At 43.8% G+C, this 13,294-nt stretch overlaps 1 protein-coding gene across 1 annotated transcript in view; it reads left to right on the forward strand.

The window, feature by feature from the left end:
* LOC138665863 (protein FRA10AC1) overlaps nucleotides 1–13,294 on the forward strand; it is a 61,270-nt gene that overhangs the window by 37,372 nt on the left and 10,604 nt on the right. The window contains exons 9-11 of the mRNA XM_069753766.1: nucleotides 4,421–4,534; nucleotides 8,491–8,533; nucleotides 10,099–10,205. Of these exons, the coding sequence (XP_069609867.1) occupies nucleotides 4,421–4,534; nucleotides 8,491–8,533; nucleotides 10,099–10,205 (264 nt within the window). The remainder of the gene's footprint in view (nucleotides 1–4,420; nucleotides 4,535–8,490; nucleotides 8,534–10,098; nucleotides 10,206–13,294) is intronic.

Below are 13,294 nucleotides of genomic sequence, written 5' to 3' on the forward strand. Positions count from 1 at the left end.
ATTGACCCACAGAATGTCCGTTTATGCTGCAGATTTCACCCTTTGCAACGCAAATAGTTAAATGCTGATCATAACAGCACCACAGTATCTGCTGTAAAGGTCTCTGCAGGAGCTCCGCATTGGAAGTGCCCCATGGGGACACGCTCTCCTGTTTACTTTACTTTGATTAATTTCTTCCCCAATGTTGGATGTTAAACTGGTGTAGAAAAGTTGCCCACATGGCATTGTGCAAAAAATGTGCATTTTATCATTTTATGGCAGCATAGTTTTTTTAAAGGAATATTTACATTCGGCGACCTTTTTTAATATCATGTCGAAGAGAAGCATGAGATTCATCATTGCCTTTGTGCCCGTTTGTTTTTTTGTTTGTTTGCATCCAATTTATTATTCTATGTGTGTCTTTTTTAATCTGTTATACGTGTGTCTTTTTTTGTTTTTTCTTTTGCGCCCCCCGCTTTGTGGTTTTTTCCCCTGATACATAAATTGAGACTTTTTATAAAGTTGCAAAATTTGACACAACTCCACTCCAGTCTCCCTCCGGTGTAGTTTTATGCATGGTTTATTTACAGTGAAAAATTTTTTCTAAAGGGTTTCAAAAATGGTTAATGACCGGAAGGAAGACAAAAAAAAAGAAAAGTGACTATGAAAAAAAATCTTGCAAATGATGAAACTGGGCCCTTAAATATTGTATGTTTTGGATTGACTTTATAACATGCGGCCAAGCTAGAAAACGCTGTGTGTGGTCGCGGCTGAATTCTCCCCGGAAGCTGCTCCGGACCCTCCTCGCTGGCACACTTTGCTGATTATACACGTGCGCACATTGTGCTTCTGACCCTAATGAGATCAGTTATGTGACGGAGTCGCCTATGTCACAGGAGACGATGTGTTTGCCGGGGAGGGGGTTGTATCAGATCAGCGCTCGGCATCCTAAGATGGTTTTAGTGCCTTCTCTTATGTCACTGTATAAAGAGTGTGGTCTTCTTCCCACAGAGATCAGTAGCGCCTGAGATTGGAGGTGCCATGTTTTTAGCAGCAGGGCCAGGATTAAGCTTAATGCTTCCTGGATATCTCTTGTTAAGGGTATCACATGCCATAATATTATAATATCTCTTGGTGGGGGTCTACCCCCTGGTACCGCACCCCCTGGCTGAAGCTCATGTCGTTCCGTCTTGGCACAGCCGGTGTTTAGAGGGCGCCAATGTGTCGGGAACGTCATCCTGCCAGTGACTGGACAGTGTTAGAAGTTGGCATATGCTGCAGACGTCAAGCTTCCCGGGGAATATCTGCCAGACCTACATGTTAGCTGCTTAATCCAGAGTACTTTCAGGCTAATCTTCCAGGAACGGCGAGGATTTCTCCTCTTAGATCAGGGCATGGATCTAGCAGCAGTGTTCTGTATTATTAGTTCCTGATGGCCGGCATACTGTTGTGCGAGATCATAATAACATCATGTACGGCCCAATAAATATGGGGGGAATGGAGCATGTAAGAAGCAAGGATTGTGGATGTATCAAGGATCCATCTGCAAATGCGTTATTTGTGGCTTTACATGGGACTGCTAGTTATAATAAAACTAATATATATATACTAGATGGTGGCCCGATTCTAATGCATCGGGTATTCTAGAATATGTATGTAGTGTATTTATGAAGATTTCAGAATAATGCAATGAATACACAGGATCCGGCCGGGAACGACCAATTAGCGAAGCGTGGTTGAAATCTCGCATCAATTCGCGGCATATAACACAGCCCACGTAGTATATAGCACAGCCACGTAGTATATAGCACAGCCACGTAGTATATAGCACAGCCACGTAGTATATAGCACAGCCACGTAGTATATAGCACAGCTATGTATTATAACACAGCCACATAGTGTATAGCACAGCCACGTAGTATATAGCACAGCCACTTAATATATTGCACAGCCACCTAGTATATAGCACAGCCCACGTGGTATATAGCACAGCCCACGTGGTATATAGCACAGCCCACGTAGTATATAGCACAGCCCACGTAGTATATAGCACAGTGATGTAGTATATAGCACAGCCCACGTATATAGCACCGACCACGCAATATGTAACACAGCCCACATAGTATACAGCACAGGCCACGTAGTATACAGCACAGCCCACGTAGTATATAGCACAGCCACGTAGTATATACCACCGCCCACTTAGTATATTGCACAGCCACGTAGTATATAACACAGCCCACGCAGTATATAACACAGCCCACGCAGTATATAGCAATGTGGGCACCATATCCCTGTTAAAAAAAAGAATTAAAATAAAAAATAGTTATATACTCACATTCCGGCGGCCCCTTGATCCAGCCCAGGTGTTTAGCGATGCTCTGTTCCCAGTAATGCCTTGCGGCAATAACTCGTGATGATGTAGCGGTCTCGCGATGCATTCTTGGGACCGGAGCATCGCGAGGAGGTGAGTATATAATGAGTTTTTGTTTTATTATTATTATTTTTAAAATATGTTTTTACTATTGATGCTGCATAGGCAGCATCAATAGTAAAAAGTTGGTCACAGTTACAGGGGTAATGGCAGCGTTAACGGACTGCTAACGCTATGTGGGATGTTGTGAATTCTGTTGTCGGGCTCCCTCCTGTGGTCATGAATGGTACTTCGGCTGGTTCTGTCCATGGACTTCCTCTGGTGGGTGTTTCTGAGTTTCACAGGTGACGAGGTTAATTCGTTAGCTGCTGCTCTATTTAACTCCACTTAGATCTTTGCTCCATGCCACCTGTCAATGTTCCAGTATTGGTCTGTTCACTCCTGGATCGTTCTTGTGACCTGTCTTCCCATCAGAAGCTAAGTTCCAGCTTGTATTTCTTTGGTTTGCTATTTTTCTGTCCAGCTTGCTATTTAATTTGTTGTCTTGCTTGCTGGAAGCTCTGGGACGCAGAGGGAGCGCCTCTTTTTGCCCCTCTGCGTGGTCTTTTTGTAGGTTTTTGTGCTGACCGCAAAGTAACCTTTCCTATCCTCGGTCTGTTCAGTAAGTCGGGCCTCACTTTGCTAAATCTATTTCATCTCTGTGTTTGTATTTTCATCTTTACTCACAGCCATTATATGTGGGGGGCTGCCTTTTCCTTTGGGGAATTTCTCTGAGGCAAGGTAGGCTTTATTTTTCTATCTTCAGGGCTAGCTAGTTCCTTAGGCTGTGCCGAGTTGCATAGGGAGCGTTAGGCGCAATCCACGGCTATTTCTAGTGTGTTTGATAGGTTTCGGGATTGCGGTCAGCAGAGTTCCCACGTCCCAGAGCTCGTCCTTATTATCAGTAACTATCAGGTCATTCTGTGTGCTCTTAACCACCAGGTCCATTATTGTCCTGACCACCAGGTCATAACAGTGGGCACTGACTGAAGGGGAGTATGGAGGGGACAATTTGCGGCTGGACTGTGCCTGATGCCCCAATCACTGTTAAGTCGTCTGTCCTATCCAATCAGAAAGCTGTGTAGTACGTCCAATCCAGTGATAGTGCTGATCCTCTGTTACACCTCCAGGAAATGTGTGAATAAATTGTCTTCTGGGTGTATCTCTGGCTTTTGGCAGTGAGGCTTGTCCCTACACAGTCAGTCCCCGTAACCCTGAGATCTGTGTTCCAGGACGGAGTTCCGGTGTATTTATTACTGCAGATTAGCTGGTGACCATGGCGGCCACCTAGCAGGAGGATAGTGTAACATGGCAGCCTATTCCATTGTCCCTTTACCGGACAATTACTCAAACATATAACCAATAGAGATGGTGAAGTAAACACGATCAATAATAAATATAAATAGCAACTCTTTATTTATTGTTTAGAAAATATATCAAACAATGACAGTGCATGTGCATATATACAAGTATAAGGACTAATATATAAGTAATAACAGCAGAGATGGAAATCCTAACAACTCTGCTATCAATGGACTATCTAGTATAACAACAGAGACATCCAACCTGAGAACTCCCATAGACACCCCCACTACTAAAATCCAATGTCTCAAAAAATACTATCAGTAATAATAGCTCTGCAGCAGACTATAACTCCAGGAGCTTCGACCTCCTGACGAAGCTGCAGGACAGCGAAACGCGCGTCGGGGTCATCTGGGTACCGCGTATTCACCCTCACTATGGCTGCAGGTACGGACACGTGATTTTTTTATAAGGTAGATGGGACATAGCTTCCTAGTGGGTACTGCCTCTGCATAGATTACTTATTTACATACTGGGTGTGTACCATACTATCTATAGGTCGATAGCCCATCTATTATATACATGGAGTTATAGTCTGCTGCAGAGCTATTATTACTGATAGTATTTTTTGAGACATTGGATTTTAGTAGAGCGGTAATGGGCTTCCCTCTTATTCTGCTCTACGTGCCGCGTTACTGATTATTTCAGTTTCCTTTTTCGTGTAAGGTCAGTTTTTCTGCGGCCACAAGCGCTGCGATGAAAAGGAAGGCCTGAAGAGTTGGGAAGTGAACTTCGGCTACGTGGAGCATGGAGAGAAGAGGAACGCCCTAGTGAAATTACGTACGTTTTCTATCTGTAAATTGTATACTTGATATGGGCAGACATATGCATTAATTAGCATAGTCATAATTAAGAGACTGTGATCTCATTGGCTTTCGTTTATAAAGCATTTTACACCAGTTTTGACTACCGTCCTTATACATATAATGACTTACACCAAATTTGCACACACCAGTGTTCATGCGCAGTGAGCCGGGTGTGCGGTGCCTTCTCCGGCTCATGTCCAGGAATACGGTGGTGCTGTAAGACTCAGCCATGTCCTACATCACCGTTGCGTCACCGTGCATAAATGAAGCCAGGGTGTGTACTCCATGACAGTGCGGGCGTATTCTCTTTCTCCTCGGCACATGTCCAGGGAGGCAGCAATGCCTTAGGACTCTGAAAGCCATAAAGGGCACGCGCAGTGCACCGATGGGGAGCATACACTTCGCTGTTGCAAAACTTGTTACAAGGGCCTAATAACATAATTAGGGGGTGACTAATGTGGGGGAACCAACACCCCTACAACTAGTCACCCACTGATTAGCATATAGCCACCAAATATATAAAATTGCTTTTAACAATATGCAATAAGTAGGCCTTGTAAGGGTGTTCACATAGTAATAGATACAAGGTGGTGGTTTGTGGGACCTGAGCAAGCCGTCCGGTTCATTTTACAGAGGATCTGTCAGCAATTTTTACAATACCAACTGCATACATTATGAAATAGATATCTTAGACCTGGTGAGACTTGTGTACTTACTGTGGAAATCTCTGTCAGACTGACTGTGTATTCCTGATCTTAGAATAAGCATTTTATTATGAGTTGAGATATCCTGTAGCTGGAGTCCTGAAAAGCTTTACTGTAATATCAGGCAGAAAATCTTTCAAAATGAATTATACAGCCATTCTGACATGCGTTTTCAAAGTAAATACACCAGCCTCTTCAGGTATGAGATCGATTGAATAATGTATGCAGTTTGTATTGTGAAATTTGATGTCAGATTCTATTTAAGATCAGTACAAGAAGAGTAAAGTACTTGTACTCATGTACAAACGTTTGTTGCAAGTAATTTGCTCCGTGTCTGACTGCTTATATAAAACACATTGCGGTCACATACACAACATGCCCCACAAAGCAGAGATGCCGGAGCCATCCCATATTACAGTGCGCCGGCATTCAGCTGTGACCACAAGAATGACCGTGGGGTTTCTACTCTAGATGTACAGAAGTCTCTCAATTTATGTTCAGACATTTGTGCAATGGACTCACAGAAGCGGTTGGTTGACTGCGGCGTCCATCTGATCGCATTTCTGTGGCCGAATAATTACACTGCATTTTGAGATAGTGAAGGGACTGGGAACTAATATACTTACAGTCGTGACCAAAAGTTTTGGCGCCCTTGAAATTGTTCCAGAAAGTGAAGTATTTCTTCCAGAAAGATTTTGCATTTACACATGTTTGTTTTATAGACATGTTTATTTCCTTTGTGTATATTTCTAACACCAAAAAAAAAAACTGAGGAAAAAAAAGGTATATTTGACATAATTTCACACTAAACCCCAAAATTGGGCCTGACAAAATTTTTGACACTTTTCCAAAATTGTGGATAAACAACTTTGTTTGAAGAATGTGATGCTCATTCAAACTCACCCTGTGGCAAGCAACAGGTTTGGCAGTATTGAAGAAAATTACAAAGTATGGGATTAACAAGGCTACGGTTAGGTGGATTCATAACTGGTTCAGTAATCATACTGAAAGAGTGGTAATAAATGGTTGCACATCCAATTGGAAGTGTTTCAAGTGGAGTGCGACAAGGCTCTGTTCTGGCCCCAGTGTTGTCCAACATTTGTATAAATAATCTAGATAAGGGAACTGAAGGTAAACTAATCAGATTTGCAGCAATGCAAAGCTAGGAGGGACAGCTAAAGGTACCTTCACACATAACGATTTCGTTAACGATATCGTTGCAACGTCGCGCTTTTTGTGACGTAGCAACGATCCCGCTAATGATCTCGTTATGTGTGACAGCGACCAACGATCAGGCCCCTGCTGGGAGATCGTTGGTCGCTGGGGAATGATCAGGACCTTTTTTGGTCGCTGATCACCCGCTGTCATCGCTGGATCGGCGTGTGTGACGCCGATCCAGCGATGTGTTCACTTGTAACCAGGGTAAATATTGGGTTACTAAGCACAGGGCCGCGCTTAGTGACCCGATATTTACCCTGGTTACCATTGTAAAAGTAAAAAAAAAAAAAAAACAGTACATACTCACATTCCGATGTCTGTCACGTCCCCCGCCGTCAGCTTCCCTGCACTGACTGTCAGCGCCGGCCGTAAAGCAGAGCACAACGGTGACCTCACCGCTGTGCTCTGCTTTACGGCCGGTGCTGGCACAGTCAGTGCGGGAAGCTGACGGCGGGGGACGTCACAGACATCGGAATGTGAGTATGTAGTTTTTTTTGTTTTTTTTTTAACTTTTACAATGGTAACCAGGGTAAATATCGGGTTACTAAGCGCGGCCCTGCACTTAGTAACCCAATATTTACCCTGGTTACCCGGGGACTTCGGCATCGTTGAAGACAGTTTCAACGATGCCGAAGTCGTTCCCCTGATCGTTGGTCGCTGGAGAGACCTATCTGTGTGACAGCTCCCCAGCGACCACACAACGACTTACCAACAATCACGGCCAGGTCGTATCGCTGGTCGTGATCGTTGGTAAGTTGTTTAGTGTTGAGGTACCATTACACTACAGAAGACAAAGAAAGGATGCAGAAGGATCTAGATAAGCTTGAACAATGGGCAGCGTCTAATAGAATGGTATTTAACAGGCAGAAATGCAACATTCTACATCTGGGCAAGAAAAAATTACATTTATAGAATGGGTGTAATAAAACTAAGCAACAGCACGTGTCAAAAAGACAAAAGACTTGGGTATACTAATAGATCACAGACTGCACATGAGTCAACAGTGTGATGCAGCAGCAAAAAAGGCCAACACAATTCTAGGATGTATTAAGAGTAGCATAGAGTCTAGATCACGTGAAGTAGTTACCCTCCTCTACTCCTCCTTGGTCAGGCCTCATCTGGAACACTGTGTCCAGTTCTGGGCACCACATTTTAATAAAGACATTGAAAAACTGAAGCAAATTCAGAGAAGAGCTACCAGGATGGTGAGCGGACTGCAAAATATGTCCTACAAGGAACGGTTAAAGGATCTGGGAATGTTTAACCTGCAAAAAAGAAGGCTAAGAGGAGACTCAATAGCTGTCTACAAATATCTGAAGGGATGTCACAGTGTAGAGGGACGATTATTATTCTCATTTGCACATGGAAACACGAGAAGCAATGGAATGAAACTGAAAGGGAGAAGATACAGATTAGATATTAGAAAAAAACTTTTTGACAGTGAGGGTGATCAATGAGTTGGACAGGCTGCCATGAGAGGTGGTGAGTTCTCCTTCAATGGAAGTCTTCAAACAGAGGCTGGACAGACATCTGAGATGGTTTAGTGAATCCTGCATTGAACAGGGGGTTGGACCCGATGACCCTGGAGGTCCCTTCCAACTATAACATTCTATGATATGAAAATCACACCTGAAACCAGATAAAAGGGGAGGAGATGGGTTTGCCTCCTAGGTCATGGGTCTACCAGCAGGACAATGACCTCAAACATACTTCAAGAAGCCCCCAGAAATGGAAACAAAGCTCTGGAAGTTCTGAAGTGTCCAGCAATGAGTCCGGATCTAAATCCATTTGGACACCTGTGGAGAGATCTTAAAATTGCTGTTTTTTTTCTCTGTTTTTTTTTTGTGTTGTTCCAATACACACAAAGGAAATAAACATGTATAACAAAACATGCATAATTGCAATAATTTTAAGGGTGCTAAAACTTTTGGCCGTGACTATATATTTATTGTACGCATTTCTTACTGTCTGTCCGTATTTACTGGCTCACCCTATCGCCTTCTTACAGGGTTGTGTCCAGAATGTTCCTACAAATTAAATTTCCACCACAGGTAAGTGAAGGGCAGGTAGGCATTACATTTAGGGAACGTCTCATGTATTTCACTTTAGTTATTATTTATATTTTAATTACAGTAGATGTTATTTCTCCTCTATAGAATACGTGTTTGTGATGTCATTAAATGAGTTAATCCCATTTTAGCGTGGTATTCCCTACAAACAGGATAGATGGTAGGATATTGATCACTGGGGGTCTCAGCACTGGGACTTCCCTCAATCTAGAGAAAGGGGCTTTGAAATGTCCGGATAGAATGGAGGAGCAGCCGCTTATAAGCTCCATTGCACTGTCCCTTTGACAATTAATGGATCTGTGATGCGTGTGCTCGGCCAGTGTTCTGGTCTGACAGTTTTCCAGAAACGTATTCTTGGAATCGGTGGGGGTCCTAGCCGTCGGATTCTCAGCAATCCCTATGAGTTACAGCACTTCTGCTCTGCCAGAGGTTAGCTGTCCGTTAAACCAGCCGCTTAATGGGGAAATATCAAGCTGAATATGGCTTCTTCTGGAAAAATAAGGTGTCGGAAACATCACTAAGAGGTGATCCGAGGACACATCACGTTTGGCCCTACGTTCAGTGGTTCTTTTGGGGCTTACATCTGAAGCCCCAAAAAACGGGATTCAGGCGTATGCCCTGACGGCGTCATTGACTATAGTGATGTAGAAGTAGCGTCTTGCTGCCATCCTCCACTAGACGTATATGGCTGAAAATTATGTACAACAGAGCAGAATGTGATTCCGTCCATCAATGGTCCCATCAGCTTATACGCCTGGAACTCGTTTTGCTGGGGGTGTGAAGTAAGTCTTAACAGCAATGAGACAACAACCATAAAGGGGTATTCCCATCTCCAATATCCCATCCCAATATGTAGTAGATGTAATAATAGTAATATTAACAAATACCTCCAACAATTAGAAATGTAGTATAGTTCTCCTGATAAACCTAAGTTATTTGCGTCATGTGCAGGGCATTGCAATAGGTATCCATGGTTACGACCACTCAAACCATGACATTTGCTAGTGCTCGTAACTATGGATACCTAAACTAATCGGTAGGAAAGCCATTTCAAGAAAGACTAAGGCTTCTTTCACACTAGCGTCGGAATCTCCCCGTCGCAATGCGTCGGGGAGAGATTCCGACGCTAGCGTTTAACACATTGCACAATGGAAGCAGCGGATGCATTTCTCCGGCGCATCCGCTGCCCCATTGTAAGGTGCGGGGAGGTGGGGGCGGAGTTCCGGCCACGCATGCGCGGTCGGAAAAAGCGGTCCGTCAGGAGCAAAAAACGTTACATGTAGCGTTTTTTGCTCCCGACGGTCCGCCAAAGCACGACGCATCCGTCGCTTGACGGATGCGACGTGTGGCAATCCGTCGCAAATGCGTCGTCAATGCAAGTCTATGGGGAAAAAACGCATCCTGCAGGCACTTTTGCAGGATGCGTTTTTTCTGCAAAACGACACATTGTGACGGATTGCAGAAAACGCTAGTGTGAAAGTAGCCTAAATCGAGTGCTAACTCCTTGCAGCTGAAGATACATAATTTCTATTACATTTCTTTACCAGGAGGAAAGAAGTACAGCCAAAGTCCCGGAAAACAAAAGTATCTGAAGAAGCAGGAGAAGCGTCCAGAAAAAAATCCAAAGATTCCCGAAAGAAAAGAAAGGTGAAAGGTAATCTGGTTCTTTGTGGTGGTGTTATTTCACATGACTGTGTGCTGGCCGCTGAGACATAACATGCTTTCTTCAGGAGGAACTCGTATCGGTCTTGTAAAACAAATTTGGGTTATCATGCACCTGTTCATCCTGCTGGCTTTATACAATGTTATCATTTTCATGCAGTATATGAACAATAACAGTGGAAGCCGCCCGCACATGCCTGGTACGAAGCCTTGCCAGTAGCATATGGGAGCATCCCCGGGTTTACATACACATTACACTAATAGCAACTACAAAGAGAATCTGTTTACCCCCCCCCCCCCCCCCGGAATGTATGTGACCTATTAATATGGGCATACAGGTAATAGAAATGTTACACTGGTCCTACCAGTATGCCTCATATTAATGGTCTTGTTGTGGAGAAATGTTATATTCTTTCCTTATGTTAATGATTTCTTCCAGGCTCCGGGGTGTGCGGTGCTTGGAAAAGATCCCTGCCTCCTGTCTTCATTGTAATAGTTACCCCCCTCCCATGTACGTCAGTTACAGCCCTGGATAAAATTAAATAAATAAGGCAGCACACTGCAGCGCTAGAACATACAAACTTGAAATACGAAATTTGAACTGCATTACTGCACTAGAAATATGAAAAATGAGAGCGTTTAGCGCATAAAAATGGCCAATTTTATGTGTACCTGGTAGCCACTTTACGGCATCTCTCTTATACCAGGTCCTACGCTTGCCCTACCTCGCTGAGAATAAACGTCTCCATCTGAATGGGTACATGTGAAACCTCTTCCTAGACTAAAATTCTCTCTCTCTATGGAGGGGTATTGGACCTGCTAGGTTCAGCACCTGTTCACACTTAGTCTATGTTTGGATGTGCAGGTCAGGTTTTTGAAATGTATTCTCTAGCCTTCTGATCGTGCACTCCGCCTTCTAGCCACAGGTGTTTTAATTACAGCAGGTCCAATACCCCTCCATAGAGAGAGAGAATTTTAGTCTAGGAAGAGGTTTCACATGTACCCATTCAGATGGAGACGTTTATTCTCAGCGAGGTAGGGCAAGCGTAGGACCTGGTATAAGAGAGATGCCGTAAAGTGGCTACCAGGTACACATAAAATTAGCCATTTTTATGCACTAAACGCTCTCATTTTTCATATTTCTAGTGCAGTAATGCAGTTCAAATTTCGTATTTCAAGTTTGTATGTTCTAGCGCTGCAGTGTGCTGCCTTATTTATTTAACTATATACGAGTTGGCGACTCTAGGTTCAGCACCTGTTCACACTTAGTCTATGTTTGGATGTGCAGGTCAGGTTTTTGAAAAGTTACAGCCCTGGAATCCTGCGCCCTGCACTCCCTCATATATACAGACCTCATCCTCCTTTCTGTGGCACTGCATTCAGCGATCTTCTGCACAGGCAAGTCACTATGACCTCCGATGTGCGCGCCGATAATATGCTCTCCCCACTTCCTCCCTGCACAGTTATCGCTAGGAACCATGTGTACATGGCTATGCAGGGAGGAAGTGAGGAAAGCACCTTATCGGTGCGCACACCTGAGGTCACTCGAGTGGAAGTCCCTGGCGCCTACGCAGAAGATCCCTGAATGCAGCGCCCACAGAAGGGAGGATGAGGTATGTATGTCTGAAGGAGTGCAGGGCGCAGGCGCGGGATTCCAGGGCTATAACGGACACTGATAGGAGGGGGTAACTATTACAATGAGAACAGGAAGCAAGGATTTGTTCCACGCCTCGCAGGCCCTGGAACCTGAAAGAAATCATTAAAATAAGGAAAGAATATAACATTTCTCAGCAACAAGACCATTAATATGAGGCATACAGGTAGGACCAGTGTAACATTTCTATTACCTGTATGCCCATATTAATAGGTCATATAGGTCCCGGTGGGTGACAGATTCCCTTTAATTTGTTGGGGGTCAGTCTCTCCGCACGCATACGATCAGCTATTGGAGGGGCCATGGCACTGCAGCCTCACTTACATCAGGTTTGTACTACACGTGCCGTATTTTACCTATCGGCTGTGTTTGGTATTGCAGCTTTGTTCCATTCACTTCAATCTTCAAAACCTGGATAAGCTTTTAAAAAGAATCTGTCAAAAAGTTTTTGCCACCTAATCTGAGAGCAACATATTATGAAGACAGAAACTCTGATTCCAGCAATGTGTCACTTACTGGGCTGCTTTTAGTAGTTTTCATAAAATCCCTGTTTTATCAGCAGGAGATATCACACTCAGGACTATTAAACCTGCCGCCATGTAGTACTCCATATTCATGAGCTTTGTATAACCTCACCCCCTCCTCTGATCGGCCACTTTCTGCTTATGCACAGCGTACACAGATAGCTGCCAATCAGTGGTGTGGGCGGGGTTATACAGAGCTCTGCATTCAGAGAACTGCTAGATCTGCAACTGATAAAGCAAGGATTTTTATCCAAACTGCTGCAAGCAGCCCATTAAGTGACATATCACTAGAAGCAGGGTCTCTGCTCTCATCATGCTGCTCTCAGATGAGGCAGCAAAAGATAGTGATAAGATTCCCTTTAATATTGTTCCTGACGTATACTGTAATGGTGTATGCTACATCGGGTGTAGGTGAATTAGGCGGTTCAGATGCTGAGTCTGCATTAATCCCAACAGATGCCAGCGACCAAGATGGTTGTCACTCCCTAACAGAGGCGTTTTGGTGCACAATCTTACAATTTATACCCCCAATGCAATCTAAACACCATGTGGACGCCAAAATGGTATCAACGGTATCTCAACGGAGCAGGGTGAGGTCATGTTTCTTTAGAATGGCGAGCGGACCTTTTAATTAAAAGGTCCGCTCGCCATTCTAAAGAAACATGACCTCACCCTGCTCCGTTGAGAGGGAAAATAAAACTAGTTATATATAATACATATGTATGTATAATTGCCTGTATGGCATTGCCCATCTTATACTGATGTGGAGAATGTTGCCCAGGTCATTTCTTTTACTGTTAAAGAACACTTAAAAAACAATGGCAGAATGACGCTGGAATGGCATTTTTGTTTTGTTTCTTTCTACTCTAGTTTGAATTTATTTCCAGGGATTTTATACATTTT

This window comes from Ranitomeya imitator, chromosome 2 (assembly GCF_032444005.1).
Source record: "Ranitomeya imitator isolate aRanImi1 chromosome 2, aRanImi1.pri, whole genome shotgun sequence".
Classification (NCBI taxonomy): Eukaryota; Metazoa; Chordata; class Amphibia; order Anura; family Dendrobatidae; genus Ranitomeya; species Ranitomeya imitator.